This window comes from Haliotis cracherodii, unplaced genomic scaffold (genome assembly GCF_022045235.1).
Source record: "Haliotis cracherodii isolate W230 unplaced genomic scaffold, xgHalCrac1.p SCAF_19, whole genome shotgun sequence".
NCBI classification, from domain to species: Eukaryota; Metazoa; Mollusca; class Gastropoda; order Lepetellida; family Haliotidae; genus Haliotis; species Haliotis cracherodii.
In genome coordinates, this window is record NW_027266274.1 from 9,618,170 (window position 1) to 9,635,793 (window position 17,624).

Sequence of the window (17,624 nt, forward strand, 5' to 3'; positions counted from 1 at the left end):
ACTAGCTCAATATTGATTCGTCGCTACCTAGAACTACGTGCTGTTCCACAGTGTTTTCCTAACAGATTCCCGATTCGGAACATACCGCACGTGGAACCCTTCCATAATGTACATGGCAAGAAGCGACTAACGGGTCGGGTGGTCAGGCTCGCTGACTTGGTTGATACATGTCATCAATCCCAATTGCGTGGATCGATTCTCATGATGTCAATCACTGAATTGATAGATAACGACACATGCACTTTGCTCAAACTTATAAAGATTCGGATAGGAAATCTATAAGATGAATTTCATCAGATGTGACGCATTTAATTTGTCTCGCTTCATATACGTTGAATAGCTGACTGGCTATATGCTTTGTAGCGGCGCGTCCCCGTTCTACCAGATTATGTTTCTCGGTTTGTCGTTTGTTGGCTGGTTTGTTGTTTAACGCCGCACTCAGCAATATTCCAGCTATATGACGGCGGTCTGTAAATAATCATAAGCATCGATCCACGCAATTGGGATCGATGACACGCATCAACCAAGTCAGCGAGCCTCTGACGACAAGCAGAAGTCCATTTTACGGCAAGCATGGGTTGCTGAAGACCTACAACAGCGTGTCAGCTTAATGTGGGAGGAAAACCCGATGCGATGCGGCTCTCAGACGTTTAGAACTTTGGTGAAACCCACGAGCACGGGTATGGTACTGACAAACCTAGAGACCCGTGAAGATCCGGGGTAGTATAGTAGGTCTTCAGCAACCCATGCTTTCCCTTAAAGGCAACTATTCTTGTCGTAAGAGGTGACTTACGGGATCGGGTGGTCTGGTTCGATGACTTGGAAGATACATGTCATCGATCCTAATTGCGTGGAACGATGCTTGTGATATCAATCCCCCGATTGTCTGGTCCAGACTCGATTCTTTACAGACCGCTGACATATAGCTGGAATATTGCTGATTGTGGCGTTAAATAACAAACCAGCCAACCAACGACAAACCGAGAAACATAATTTGGTAGAACCGGGATTCGAACCCACAATCATAGGTTTCTGGCTTCCCAAGGGACGCGCCGCTACATAGCATATAGCCAGTCAGCTATTTAACGTATATGAAGCGAGACAAGCAGCCCCGAGAAAAGTATCGATCGTGTACTATATATCCTAAACCAGCTCTCTACAATTACATCCGTCAATCTCGGCGATCATGAACCAGGTTCAGAAAGGACACAGTGCCTAGGTACAAATTATCCCTCAAATTGTATCGAGGTTACCCTGCACTTCAACTGTTCACCGTTAAGAATATGATTCGTGGCAGACACACGAACCTATGTAATTAACATGACTTCCCACGACCATTGCTCGTGCTCACCACGTGCAACCGGTGTGTCAGAACGCTGGCCGCTACACAGGGATGTCTATTTCACTTGTCACAATTTACAATATATATGCGTAATATCATGAATATCTTTATCAAGCTGAACACTTTACGCATTTTTGCTCGTATCATATTCTATCTACATATAGTATTCAATAACAATTTACCATGTATCAGTATTAAATGTCATTCGCAAAATATATTGAGTTTTTTTGTTATTTGCATAAAGTATAAATTTCTCAACCTGATTTTCAGAAATCGCTTGACCATCCCCGTGCCGAAATGGTTATACACTGTGTTGATGGTACAAAATGGATTTCCCTATATACTGAAACGAAATATTTGAAAGGACAATGGAGAGAACATGGTTGTTAAAAAATATCTTTTGGTACATCTTTATATAATAATATTAAAAAGAATAATAATTGTTGGTTTGTTGGTTAACGCAGCACTCAGCAATATTTCAACTATATGACGGCGGTCTGTAAATAATTGAGACTGGACCAGACAATCCAGTGATTAATATCATGAACATCAATCAGCACAATAGGGATCGATGACATGCATCAACCAAGTCAGCGAGCCTGATAATCCGATCACGTTAGGCGCCTCTTACAACAAGCATTTACGGCAGGCATGGGTTGCTGCATGAAGACCTATTCTATCCGGGATCTTCACGGGTGAAAGAATAAGAAAATATAGAGGCTATACTGAGTGGATATTACTAAACCAGTATATAGGGTGTGTTTTCTAAAGCGTTATACTTGCACAACCTTACATTTTTTTATCCATATAAACACGGACCTGTATGAAATTAGGAACTGTTAAATATGTAATAAATATTCAGTAAGAGCATCTACCCTCAGATGTTTAAACATACGTTTTATGGTCATATATTTAAACTTTTTTTATGATGAGCTAGGTGAAATGAATCACCGACTGTTTCCAGGCCCTTGTGTGAAACACCCATGTCATAAGCGACTGAACGGAAATGCAGACGTTGCGATTCAGACAATCACGTGCAAATCATGCAGTGAATCAAAGTGATCACCCCGTCGACGCGTGCGCTTCTCTCAACAATAGCGTGACAATGCCTTCGTTTGGGGCTTTCTGTTGCTTGTTTGCGTCATTCGCCCATCCCTCTGAAACAATGAACTGTCATTTATTCGGGTCAAGTGTGATTGTTTTAGTTAATATTGATTTGTTTAAAAAATATATTAGTCTATCATACGTACTTCTGAACATGTTTCGTTTGTTTGTTTGTTTGTTTATTAATTAATGCCGCACAAAACACACTTAGCTATATGACTACGTTTTGTAAACATGTTACTGAAGAGTGAGTGAGTATGGTTTTTTCGCCGCTTTTAGCAATATTCCAGCAATATCACGGCCGGGAACACCAGAAATGGGCTTCACACATTGTATCCATGTGGGGAATCGAACCCGGGTCTTCGGCGTGAAGAGCGAAGGCTTTAACCACTAGGCTACCCGACCGCCCCGGTTACTGAAGACTGAAGGGATTCTAAAAAATCTGTTTGTGAACATGTTGGCAATAGTTTGATTAAGATGTCCCATTTAATGAAACAGAAGATGTTTTAGATATATTTCACGAACAGATATACGTTTGTATTATTCCACCATTCGGATGTTCGCGTGAACAGGCTGAGATCACGCACAACGTAACGCGGAGAGGCGTGTTCACAAAGTCAGCCTGACTAACCTTGACATTGGTATGAGGATATTAAACGTTTTTTTCCGGCTTTCACTGAAATTACACCAGCCACTGGCAACAGTTGAAACGAGTTCAATACCAACGACTGTCGATCGTGACTTGCAGATTCTATAGAGTTATTATATTACTTATTCATTGTAACTTTTTAATATGCTCATATCTGTAATTTAACACAATTTTGATCGTGAGAAATATTGTGTTAACATCTCGCTTGTACCTCACAGCCCACGTGCGGACTTCCCATTAACTCCGTGCTTCAATATCCGTCACGTGATTGCCGCTTGACGTAGTGTACTGGTTGACCTTGGGCTGCACGGGCTCAAATTAGTTCTCGTGTGGGGTTCAACCGGTCCATAAACAAATTACTGGAGTTTGAACTGTTGTGATCCTGAGACGTTAACTGTTACATTTAAGGATAATTGTCTGAGGATCTGACGTCGACGCACCTTGACCTAACATTCTTGAATAAATACGCCATGGGAGTAGTTCTGTTCATAAAATAATCTTCAGTCGCAGCAGTCCCAGTAAGCGTCATAAAATAAAATATATTTCACTTGTGTTGTATTGGTCACATTGTAGTCTGACATCCAGTCTCTGAATTGAACATATTTTACAGAAAATAACCAGTTGTTAAATTTTAGCTTTTTTATGGTAAAACTCGCTGACCTGGTTGATGCATGTCATCGATCCCAATTGCGTGGATCGATGCTCATGATATTAATCACTGGATTGTCTGGTCCAGACTCGATTATTTAAAGACCGCCGTCATATAGCTGGAATATTGCAGAGTGCGGCGGTAAACAACAAACAAATTATATTGCAAAAGTTCATGAAAAGGAGTCCAGAGACTTTCTTTATTTTCAGATACTGCAGTAATCTAGACTTGCATGGGCTGTATTGGATATATTTGTTTCAGGGTCTGTATGACAGACTAGTCACATTGGTTCTAGGTGGTGCACATGTTTCGATGTGTTTCGATGTGATGTGGTCGAGGGCGTTCACTATAAAACCAAGCGTTCTTCTTCAGAACGTATGGATATTACACTTTTTGAGCGCGTCCGTGTCTGATATAATCCGAACATTGATTTTCTCGAGTGCGTGAGTGAGTGAGTGAACATTGTTTTACACCCCTTTTAGCAATATTCCAGCAATACCACGGCGGGGGAACACCAGGAATGGGCTTCACACATTGTGCCCATATGGGGAATCGAACCCGGGTGTTCGGCGTGACGAGCGAAAACCTTGACCACAAGGCTACCCCACCGCCCCTAATGATCTACAAACATGTTTAGAACGCGTCCGCGTGTTCTGACGATGGAACATAAGCAGCTGCTTAACATAAACAACATGTGATGGAGAACAAGTAGCACACGGGTAATGTTAATCTGCTGCTATCACAACATATCATACATATAGATATATAAAAATATATATACACACGAACCTGTCACAATTTTTATATTCACAATATATGATGATCAATCTAATCAACACACCGTGACACTCACACTTGTTTAAGTTTTTACAGGTTGAGCAATGTTTCGACAAAATAAATGTTTTTTTGACTTACAAAATTAACAAATAATAGCGACTAAAGCAATATACAAAAGTACCTCCTTAGCAGATTTCCAAAACGGATCCTTGTTTCTTTAGCTACTTGACGTAGCCGCGTGCTGCGATTTATAATTTCTATGTTATTGGTCATTTGCTATGTTTTCTGAAATATAAACGTTTCGTTTCGTTTAATGCTTTTTAACGCCGCACTCAGCAATATTCCAGCTTTATGACAGCGGTCTGTAAATAATCGAGTCTGGACCAGACAATCCAGTGATTAATATCATGAACATCGATCTGCGTAATGACATGTATAAACCAAGTCAGCGAGCCTGACCACCCGATCCCGTTAGTCGCCTGTTACGACAAGCATAGTCGCCTCTTATGACAAGCATGGGTTGCTGAAGACCTATTCTACCCCGGATCTTCATGGGTGTTTAATATCAACAACGTGACTTTGTTTCCCTAAAGTATTTCAGGTCAGTACTCACGACCAGCTGTGTCGCTGAGGCCCCATTTTGAGAAAAGCTATTACTGGTCCTGAACGATGTGGCCTGGCATTGTCATCCATGTACACAGGTCGGGTGGCGAGTGGGTGGTTGTCGAAATGCGGCACAACAAATGGTTGCAGGACGTTGCGAATGTACCGATCACCATTGAGGTTGCCTTGGATGGTGACAAGATTCATCTTACAGTCATGTGACAGGCAACCCCAAACCAATACCGAACCTCACCCGTGACGATCCGGGTTAGAATAGGTCTTCAGCAACCCATGCTTGCCGCAAAAGGCGACTATGCTTGTCGTAAAAGGCGATTAACGGGATCGGGTGATCAGGCTCGCTGTTGGTTGATGCATGTCATTGTATCCCAGTTGCGTGGATCGATGCTCATGATGTCAGTCAGTGGATTGTATGGTCCAGACTCGATTATATACAGACCGCCGTCATATAGCTGGAATATTGCCGAGTGCGGCGTTAATCAACAAACAAACAAACAAACAAACAACCTAATTTACCAGCACGAAACTCTTCATTTTTTGTTTATTGCAAAGACACCAATGTTACCATAGGGACACGTGCAATCCGTTCTAAAAGAAGATTTGTTTGCAATTTATATATCATTCAGAGCGGACATTAACAGAAAATCAATAATAGTTGATGTGTCAATTGCACGTTTTTTCGATGTCAGCAAATGACATCTGTCAAAGGAGGAAATGATTTCAATTCTATCAGTAGAAAGTACACGGACACTTTATAAATATCCTTACAAATATACCACCTTGGACCTTTTACTTGACAATGTATATTTCAAGGTCAGGCAATTGTCAAAACGTTTCAAAGGCGAAGGGAATGGAAATATCCTGCTATATATAACTCCACGTTGTCGAGTGGAATGCCTTACTGACTATGAATTGTATAGAGAAATCGCCGAGAGAAGGGATTGTCCGAATTGTATATGCAGTTTTCAGATCGTGCGTAATGCCAACACTGCATTTCGGCAACATTCGCCGATCACGCCCTTGACAACTGTTTCCAGCCCACAGGTGCGCCATACATGAATGATTTTCACGCTCAGGCTGCGTGCAAAGCGCGCGGTTGTACTTTGCATGATGAAATAGGCATCACTCGGTGAGAACGTGATGGGAGAGTTTATTTAATAATTTGAAGTGAGTAAAGGGAATGATCTCGTTGACACAAGCGCACTGGCAGACAACAGATTTAAAATACATCTGATGTAGACTATTTGTTTGATGTTTAACGCGTTTAACACGACGTTTCGGAGTATATGCTTACTCCTTCATCATTACTCCTGACGAAGGAGTAAGCATATATACCGAAACGTTGTGTTCCTCATAATAAAGAAGTTGACATCCATAAATTCTCTTCCTTATATATATTATTAGATAGTATTATTTTATGTGTATATTATAACTTATGGCTTGATTAATGTTTGTTACAATATCTACATGCATTTCAGTTTTTAATTTTACATGGGCAAAACGTGTGGTGAGAATTTGGGCTGCGTGTCTGGGGGTGTGGGTGTGGGTGTGGGTGTGGGAGAGAGGTAGTCGGGTGAATGTGTGGGGAATGTGAATGTCACGCTATCATTGGGTACGGTCAAATTGCCACAAACGTGCTTGCAACGCACGTGGCATGCATGACGTCACCGTTTTCAACAGCTGATCACGAAATGAACACGCTGTCAAAGTCATAATGAATCATACGACCATTGTCAGAAACGGTGTGTTTGGAACTGATTTTAAAAAACACGCAGACACAAGAAATCAATTATCTGATCAGCCCTAACAATTCACAATGGACATGTTCAGCCAATGTGTCTTACATCCAAATCGTTTACGTTTACAATACAAAACCCGTTTTTGTGGGATGATGAATGGAGATATTCTATACTATCTGTATACAACTTGTTTTAAGAATTACTGCATAAGCGTACACAACATATTTACAGTTAACGAACAGCGCGACCCATGAGCTGTCAATTTATCTGGAGTTGTTGTAGCATAGTTTAATCATAAGTTTTCAATTAATCTGCATATAATATGTTCCAAGAGTAGGGATAATAACTGTTATATAATATTATGGGTTTCGGTATAATTATTATTATTATTATTATTATTATTATTAGTTGTTGTAGTAGTAGTTGTGAGTGAGTTACAATTTAACGTCGCATCGGCATTAGTTCATTTGTTCAGCCTTAAAGCCTTAACTACTACTGTAGTAGTAGTAGTACTAGTAGTAGTAGTAGTAGTAGTAGAAGTAGTAGTAGAAGTCGCTGCTATAATGGACGTCGTCGTTGAAGTAGCTGGGACAGAAATAATGGTATGAGTAACTATAGCATTCCTATATAAAACATGTTGTATAATTAAATTCGGTCCAGTCTAATATTATATCCCTGAAAATGAAATACTTTAAATACATTTTTGGTTTACGTTATTGTATTTTAACATATTATTGGAAGCCCAGAGAATCTCATCATATTAAGCCTGAAACTGAAGAAATCTAGGCTTGCCTAAGGACTATAGACATGCTTGGGAATTTTCGATGACTATCGTACTTAATGGTATAATGACATTGTTGATGAAGTCGTGCAGTAGACACATAAGTTGATATAGCCGTAGTTGGCGTAGATGATGCAGATATAGGCATACAAGTAGAGACGCTGACATAATGGTACCGGTATAAAACAGTATATATGTATGTAGATGCATTGTTACGATGGTGTTGGCTAGCTAGAAGTGTACGGCTGAAAGTAACACTTGTCCAAAACATTGAGTCGATTTGTAAGGAATCAATAGACATGGGGCTGTCACGTGAAACTATTGACAAGGATATGAAAAGCTGACAACTGACTTTCGCGAATGTGTCTCACCTGAAAGTGTGCTGCCGGCGTGTTACGGCGCCCAGAGTACTAATATATGCAGCACATGCAGAGAATAAAGGTCGCATTGTGTGATCTTGCTTTGAGAAAAACGTGCGCATGGCATCGTCATTGCCTCAACTCAAATTTAATACCCTTTTCCCAGTTTATACTCTTTGTTTATAGGGCAATATATATTATACATGTTATCAGGTGAATCTCGTGTTCTCTTCTTGGCAGTTCTCACCGCGTTCTTGTAACGCATGAAGATCCGGGTTAGAATTGGTCCTCAGCAACCCATGCTTGTCGTAAGAGGCGACTAACGGGATCGGGTGGTCAGGCTTGCTAATTTGGTTAATGTATGTCATCGAATCCCAATTGCGAAGATCGATGCTCATGATGTCAATCCCTGGACTCGATTATTTACAGACCGCCGTCATAGAGCTGGAATATTGCGGTGTTGAACAACAAACAAACACTGCGTTCTTGTAATAAAGTACCCACACAAATATAGCTAAAGAAAGCTTCTAGAGCGAGTTTATTGGGATTAAAGACGTTTTGGTCTGTGTTTCAGTTATATATCAAGGCGTTTCAGATTAATATGCGAATAAAACGGTTACCATTTATGATGGCGGTCTGTAAATGATAGAATCTGGACCAGACAAACCCTTTTATCGCCTCTACGACAAGCATGGGTTGAGACCAATGCTGACCCGAACCGTCGTGAGCATTTAGTGAAATCCACGAGCACGTGCCTGAAAGGATGCTGAAACATCAATAATAAAATGTCAGGATTCATCTGTGATTCATCCGAAACGATGGGAACAGTTCAAACGTTCCATGTTGCTTCAAAATTAAGATAACAGGAGTTGAAATTATACAAGAGTGAGTGTGCAAGTTGCATCGATGAACGCGGAACAAAACACTCATTTCATATATATATCGATTAAATTACAAAATTGATTTTCAACTTGTAGCTTAAATACTGCCCTTCTTCAATGTTCTCACACACACACACACACACACACACACACACACAGGTTGGGTCCAATGGCCATAATGATCCTCGGTTATAAAGATATAAGAAAAAACAGCTGATGGCTTTGTGCAGGGCATTATATCCTCAGTTTTTGCTGGAAAGTGCGTAAGGAGGGTTTCTGGTTACCATGGTTACGTCATCACCGACACGGCTCCACCCCACGTTCCATCACCGCAACACCACCTGCTGGAGACCGTTACCTGTGCGTGATCGGAACGTACAAATTGTTTCAATTCCGGGGATACACGGAAGGTCCTAGACTAACGTTTAGTCTCTGAACATATATAATTCTGATGCAGACACAATCTTCATTTAAATTGAAAAGGAGCCCTGTGGAAAATCTGGACTTGCTTTCTGTATAGCTATAGCAGTGTACAGTAAAGGCTGGGTGGAAGGGAAAATAATACAAACAAGGAAAGTCCCAAGGCTAGCTGAGTGGTCATTGCACCTGTTCAGTGATATAGGTCGGTCAACGAGAATCAACTATCGGGATAAGCACCTGTGCTTCAAAGGTCGATTGGGGTCGAACTGAACGGTTTTCTATAGTTTTGGTTTGGTTTGTTGTTTAACGCCGCAATATTCCAGCTATATGACGACGGTCTGTAGATAATCGAGTCTGGACCAGACAATCCAGTGATAACTTCATCAGGGAGTGAGCTGAGTTTCTCATACAGTTTTTCATCTTCATCACAGAGGGTGTAAATATGTACTTTGTATGATCAGTTAACGTGGTTTAAAACGTTTTGATTCAATAGATCTTTTTTTAATTTGGGGGGACAGCCCAAAGTGACGCATGTCGAGGTAGACATTTATACAAACTAAGTGAAACGGAGACGGGTCGGATGCTGACAGACCTGAGGAGTTATTAAATGGTATTTACAACTTGCAATGGTAGTAGAATAAAAATACTTTAAATCGTTGTGTGTAAAATAGTGGCTGTAAAAGGATAAAAATAGACCTGATACCATAGTAACTGTGTTTTATATATACGTGAGTTTACTGGTGACGGAACTTTAAAAATTCCGGTAACATTTATTAATGGGAAATCCAATTTCGTTTTGTTAAACAATACCAAGATCGACGTGATAAAAACACCGCGTACTTGGTGAATGCATGGACGGGCCCATCACAATCGTCGTAAAATAAGAAATTGTACTTTGTAGTTATTGTTTTGGAGTAAAAAATCTGATTGGATGATCGACGATAGAAACACACATTGAAGGTTTTCTAAGACGTACATTGATGTAAATTTATCTAAGATTTAAATTAGTGATATTACAATATATATGCATATGCAGTGCTATATGTATCCGAGGTGTACACTTATACGCAAGAATGTCAATTAAAGAACATAAAATATCAAAATTTCAATAAAATAGGATAAACTATCAAAGTTGCAATATAGAATGAGACACTTGCTAAGTCGACGCCCTGAGAGCTCAGCGATGATTACTCACTGTCTGTGGGAAAGTCAGTGAGGGACCGCCAGCGAGTGGGCGGGGACAAAAGCAGGTATTTCCGTGACGTCATGTACTGGTTTAATCTGAAGGTTACTTACCAACTGCATCACGAATTGGTAGTAATCTAGACTGATATATCCGAGAAATATCAATTCTAAATGGTTACGTCAGATGTCTAACAAAGAAAACCAATTTAACGTTACTATCCTATTTCCTTAGTTTTGTCAACAGTTATACTAACTTAATGATAGCCTCATAACGTACGTGATCATACACTGATCCCGAATTAGAAGTAATCATTCATAATGATATTGGTGATGATAATTATGATGTTTATAATTATCATCATGGTAATCACCTGGTAATGACAAAGTTTATACCAACAGACAATGCCATTCGTTGTCTAATCTGTCACTATATCTATATCTATCTATATGTATGTATGTATATATATCTTTCAATATATTATATAATATAATATTGCATAAAATACAAATGTCCAAAGATGAGCTGTATAATTTACTCAACCGGTTTCATATATATTCAGCAACCCATGCTTGTCGTAAGAGGCGAGAGGCGACTAACGGGATCGGGTGGTCAGGCTGGCTGACTTGGTTGAAGCATGTCATCGGATCCCAATCGATGATTGTAATGTCAGTCACAGGATTGTCTAGTCCAGAGTTTCTTATTTACAGACCGTCGTCAAATGGCTGGAAAATTGCTGCGTATAGACAATAGAGACAATAGAGAAACTAGCAATTAATCACCCCCAAATACTCATCTGTAAGAATACAATTCGATCTCTATTAACAAGAACCATAAATATATGTTTTAATTGAAGGTCAAAATGTCGTAAACACAGTATTGTTTGAGGGGGGAATTAACTCCCCTGACTGTAGCACGTGAAGTCAGCATGCTCAGACCGGAATCGATATCAGCTGATGCGCTATATATAGATACTGACACCATCGCCGTATTGAAATAGACAAAGGATGATGTCAATCACGCTAATGTATGAAAAACGAACAATCGTCTATTCGACTGTAATTTTTCATGGGAACATTTTACTCAAAATACAGTTTATTTCTAAATGAGATCGAACACACTCTGTGACAACTGTCCTCAATTCCATCCTTCCGTACAGAACGAATTTATCGATCTCCAGAAATCGGTCAAGGAGTTTCTGTTTCTGAATCCTGGTCGAAAATTGTTCTGCTCATTTCAAATATACACATTAAATCGTAGCTGTGTATTCAAGTTTAGAGTTTGATCATTTATTTCCGGCGTGTTTCGCCTACCTAAACTGCGTGCATCATGATTCACATAGGCTGTTCTCTTCTTCTGTGGCGAATGAGAAGCCGTTTATCAGCTGCTAGCTGCGTGGAATCCCCTCTTACTCGAGATCTATAATTAGAACGAGAGACCCGACTGGCAAAGTACGTGTTCCATATCCGATCCCACTTTTCTGTCGGACGAATAATAACTGCACCTTCAGAGTATTTTCCATGCAATGCTACAAGTTGATTTAATGTAACAAAAAATTAATTTTCACTTCAATTATGGTCGAATGCACACATGCTAATGAATAAAAAATAGGCCAGTCGTGCTGATTCCCAACTCCGAGCTATCCGTTCGTACATCAGACCCGTAGCAACGACGGCCTTGACCCCAAATATCTGGCTGTTTATGCCACCGTTCACGTGGACAGAGGGTGATTCCCGCTTTGCCTATATAGCTTGCCGATAACCGCATTTCGTACATTACCACAGGACACTCAGAGGAGAGAACACGGACTGTGAACATTGGATGTTACAATTTGGAGGATTTACTTTACGTGCTTAAAAGGTGAGATATCTTTGTGATCTATAAATTTGAAATTTCTTCGATGAATAACTTACGCGATCCTAATTTTGTGAATTTGATGGGATGACTTTCGCCTTATTGTTAATTTTAACACGGACTTGTATATAGGTCCGTGATTTTAACATTGAATGAAAATGTTCACATTTACTTGTTTGACATGTGAAGTAGGTCTCTATATTTTGTTCTCTCATCATAAGTACTTAATTTGGAGATCGGCATGTTTTCGCGTACTGTCGGTGGAAACAATACGAGGGCCTACATAGGCTAGATCTTCAATTTAGTCCGTGATCAAACGCTTGGGGATAAAGTGATCTGGGTCCGATTTCGTCTATAGCCTCCTGTGCTAATCGTTGAACGTGGATCTAGAGTAGATCTCGTTTTATAACGTTATTTGATGAAATATGTTTATGCAGTAGGCCTAACCAGTTGGAGCGTTGTGGGAATTTGTGAATGAATGCGACATCAGCTGATCGCATATATTTGTCGAATCTGCTTTCGTATGATGACATGCCTCCATGTTCATCTTAATTCATTTGGAAAACAACTTATTATATTGTCATAGACTATACGACCATGTCCATTCGGTCGAACTCCTGATGATTTTGTTTTCTTGCGGTGAAACTGCACGAGCAGCTTGTTGGAAGTGCCTCGCAGGCACAAAGACGCTGCTTGACTCCGCCCTTGAGCTCTGATTGGCCAATCGGCTCTATGACCTAGGTCGTTTGCATTCATTAAACCCATTTCGCTGAAGGTCGTAGTTGTAAACACGATTGTCCCGCGTGGCCTAGTTCAGTCGATCTTGTAAACTACAATTTGGTAATGTCATTCATTTAGTTTACGCCCACTGCTTGACTTTGTTTATGAAATCTTGTTGATTACGTTGAACCGTGACGGAGTTGTTTTGATCTGGACGTAAACAATTTTTTGTAACGATAGTGTTTGGTGTAAACAAGGAGTTGTATTTAAGTGGTGTTGTCTCTACTTTTCCTCAGATATATCAAGATGTTGGACAACGAACTCAACAGAAACGAAGTGCAAGTGATAAAGAGGGAGAACATGTCCCAGCAACTGGGAATGTCGTCTCAGATGGGAGGCCCGTTCGCCGAAGTATCGTCAACAATGGCCGTCCCCGAAACGCCGAAAGGTGGCGTTCTGGTCAAGGTAAATACTTCATTCCGTTTGAATGATCGGCGTTATATAATTTTGTTCTATTTCATCATTTTTTTGCCATCAACTTTTGCAACTTTGTTTGAAATGATTATATTTTGAAATTATTAGTAAATATTTATACATTCTATATGAATTCTCAATGGTCGCTCTTTGTTTTCACAGGTGTGCTATGCGGGTGCGTGTTATAACGAGGGTCACATGAAGAAACGGGGAATCCGCCCACGCTTTCCAGGTATTAGAGACACTTCACTATATCCAGGTGTGGACTTCAGCTAAACCAATACTTCTCAATCCTCTTACAACCGTATAAAACCATGATTCATATCATCCTCGATTCTGCAGTAACAACATGGAAATCTCTAATAACCGGATTTGTGCTTTTCAATTTTTTTTTGAAATATGCCTTTTTCCATCCATGCTTCTTAAATGAAAAACATAACAAAATCATAAATGGTTACTGGTATATCGCCTATTCTCATTTTCAATTGTTGAATTGAAATAAGTTCTTACTGAGTGAAGTCAAAATGGATTACATTTTATAATTAATTTAACATAGGGATTTCTTAAGTTCGAAAGAGGAAAGAAAATATATGATTTTTAGAATAAAGAAAATAATTTATACTATTATTTAACCGGTTTGTGGACAATGAAAGGGGTTATTTTAATTTTAGATTTCCTGTTATTGTCTATAGCGAATTGAGAAAGAAGATTGATAAAAAAATGCAAATCATTTGAGGAGGCAAGAGAATTTGTTTTTGGCTGATGTTAACACCCTGTTTGTATTAATATAACTCGACATTATTTACTAGTTAACACTTAGCTGTAGATGTAGAATTAGATGTTTAGTTACTAGTCGGCTTGTTGAAAGACGTTTGAACGCATTGAAGGATCGTGGAGACGGAACGTGGTCAAAGGGAAGCAACTCTGCAATGACTACATTTCTGTTGCAGGGTATGAAATCGCTGGTGTTATTCACGATGTCTGCAACACAATCCCCAACTGCAACTACACTCCCGGCGACAAAGTGATCTTATTTCCTGAAGAAAGTGTGGCTAGTTCAGGGTACGCAGAGTATATTCCCGTTCAAGACTCCGGATGCATTCTTCAGCTACCTCAGAACATGGGCTTGGATGTGGCAGCCATGTTGCCAGGCGGGGCTCTCACAGCTTATGCAGCCGTCACAAACGCCAAACCTCACGTTGAAAAACTCCAGAAAGTGAAATGTGAGTATTTTGATTAAGCTTTCTTTAAATTTTTATATTTATAATCTCAGAAATACATCATTGGACAGACTTTCGCCCATATCCCCCTCCAACAGTTGTACATTGCTGATCAATCCTTTTATTTGTATAATTTTTATAGAGGGGATACAAAGTGAATTCTTACCCATTCTTGTCATTTAGATTCGAAAAATATATTATTTCAAAATCTTTTTTAATTTGGTAAGGAATATAAAATATTGTCAGCAAATCTATTCTGACATTTTTACTAAAGGGTACTCAAAGAAAAACAAAGTTTTCAATTCATTGAAATAGATAACTTTTAATTTAAATTGACTACAACTATTTGATGTTTTTTTTCCAGCCTGCGTCAATGTCCTGATAGTTGGAGCTGGTGGACTAGGACTCTGGTCATTGCGCATTGCCCAATACATTATGGGGCCCAACTGCTCGAATGTGAAGCTGTTTGTGGCTGACAACAGCATTGATAAACTTCTCACAGCTCAGGACCACGAATGTTATGACATTATTCACTGGAATGAGGAAGATCATGAAGAATACATCGTTGAGAGAACTCTTGATGCCTGCAGGGGTGGCGTCGACATCATCATCGACTTTGTCAGCTCCCCAAGAACCATGAGCAGATCCCTTAAAGTTCTCAATCGGGTAAGCATTTGAACTCAAATATAAATCTCATAGTTTATTTAAGATCCATCTTGTATTTTGTCCATTTTTAATGATTTTGAGTGTCGTTATGTAAATATATTACAAAGATATGAATATTCATGATTTTGTTTTGTTTTTGCAGGAGGGTCTTATACTCGTCGGCGGCAACAGCATGACCGAAGTTAGCATCAGTCTCAACACCCTCGCTGCCAAGCAGCAAAGCATCGTCGGCATCCCCAAAGGAAACCTCAACCAGCTGCAAGAACTTGTTGATGCTGTGTCACAGGGAAATGTAAGTTTACCACTTATTCTTTATTGTTTAAGGGGCGGTCGGGTAGCCTAGTGGTTAAAGCGTTCGCCCGTCACGCCAAAGACCTGGATTCGATTCCCAACATGGGTACAATGTATGAAGCCCATTTCTGGTGTTCCCCGCCGTGATATTGCTGGAATATTGCTAAAAGCGGCTTAAAAACCCCAACTCACTCACTCACTCTTTGTTGTTTAACGCCACACTCAGCAATATTCCAGCTATATGATGGCTTGTGAATAATGTCTGGACCAGACAATCCAATTATTGGTATTGTGAGTATTGTTAAGACTTAAAAAATTATGACTGGAATATTATTATAATTTATTTACTGTTAGGAGTACTTTGGAGCAATTTTGCCCACAAAATATATTATGATGCCTTGCATTTGTATCATTATATTTACGAAGGCCTTTCTCGATTGCAGCTCCGTGCTCCCCTGTACAATATTTTCAACGTTGAAGATGCCAACCAGGTGTATGAAGATTTGAGCGAGTGTCGAATCACCGGCCGAGCAATCTTCAAGTTCGCTAACACCACGTCCAACCTGGACAACTGACTTTGAGGACCAGACCTTACGCTGTGCTACAATACTTTCAATAGAGTCCAAGGTGACCTTGATCACGTCGCCAGGAACTTTGATGGTGCTGCGCCAAGATGGCACGTGACTTCAGGAATGTGTGTTGCGAGCATCGGTTGTTGCCACCGACGCGGGTAGCAATATCTGTTGCCATGGCAACGAACGTACCACGGCTTCTGACACTTCCTAAGAGTGGTGCGAGGTTGTTGGATGGAACCTTGATTGAAGTCTTTCAAGAACTGGATTGCCCACGATGAAAGTTCCTTTTGAAGATCTGATGTTACTAGTCTTGCTCGATGATCAAATATTGGAGTAGGATGCCACCACTGTTTAGCTCACTAAGTAGATGCAGATACTGTGAACATGAGCACCCTCTTCCAGGATGAGGATATGGGCATTTGATACAATGATGGAAGACTACACGATATCTTACTGGGTGGATGTGTAGCAAACTAGTGCTTGTCATCAACGGGAGAAAAGGACTTGTAACAATCGCAATTGTATGAAGTGCTTAACTTATGTGATGTGCCCCTAGTGCTTGGTCGATCCGTCGGTCGTTTACTTACACGTAGTGCGTGAAAGGGGACGTAACTCTTTACTCAACTGACTGGAACTGATTGTTCCGCTACTGTGATGTTGACATAAACACTTACTGAATGGCATTTTTGTTGTTATTGGTGTACAGATTTGTACACGAGTTCAGTCGTGTTCAGAATGGATGATTCTTTGTTCATAGTGCAGATTTTGTATGTATATTTATGTAAATATTGTATGAGTGAAAGAGCAGGTGTGCCCGGTGTTTTGTATAAAGTCTGAAAGCAAAGAAAAGTTTGAAAAATCCTTAAATAAAAAATATTAAAGAATTAATCTGTGTCTTTTGTGGTAATTCTTAAGTTTCAACCATGAGGTTGAGGTGGATGGTAGGTTGGTTGGTTTGTTGTTTTACGCCGCACTCCGCAATACATGTATTCCAGCTTTACGACGGTGGTCTAAATAATCAAGTCTTGGCTTACATCTAGTGATTAATATCATTAGCACCGATCCACGCAATTGGGATCAATGACATGCATCAACCAAGTCAGCGTGCCTTGGTTGACTGGAAATACGTGTTCCCGTGAATCGGACTCGGAATTCTGCTTGGTAGGAAAAGGCACTATGTTTATCCAAATGGTGCTACGATTAAAGCGCTTATGTTGGTTGAATGGAGTTATTCCCAACATCAGAACGGGATCTGAGATATTTACATCACTTCGTACATCCTGTGACCAAAGCTCCTGTATTATAAGCAGCACACACTT

General features: G+C 40.0%; 1 protein-coding gene across 2 annotated transcripts; it reads left to right on the forward strand.

Moving 5' to 3' along the window:
* Window positions 1-12,259: 12,259 nt before the first annotated feature.
* Window positions 12,260-17,193, forward strand: LOC139466740 (alcohol dehydrogenase-like). Of its 2 annotated transcripts, none has more exons than XM_071248401.1 (7): window positions 12,260-12,365; window positions 13,376-13,544; window positions 13,716-13,785; window positions 14,504-14,776; window positions 15,138-15,439; window positions 15,582-15,731; window positions 16,174-17,193. In XM_071248401.1, the coding sequence occupies exons 2-7, from the start codon at window positions 13,386-13,388 to the stop codon at window positions 16,303-16,305; spliced, it is 1,086 nt and encodes a 361-aa protein (XP_071104502.1). In that variant the 5' UTR covers window positions 12,260-12,365; window positions 13,376-13,385; the 3' UTR covers window positions 16,306-17,193. The 2 variants fall into 2 exon arrangements, with proteins under 2 accessions (XP_071104502.1, XP_071104503.1); XM_071248402.1 differs by having other exon boundaries at window positions 12,261-12,365; window positions 13,716-13,812.
* The last annotated feature ends 431 nt before the right edge of the window (window positions 17,194-17,624 follow it).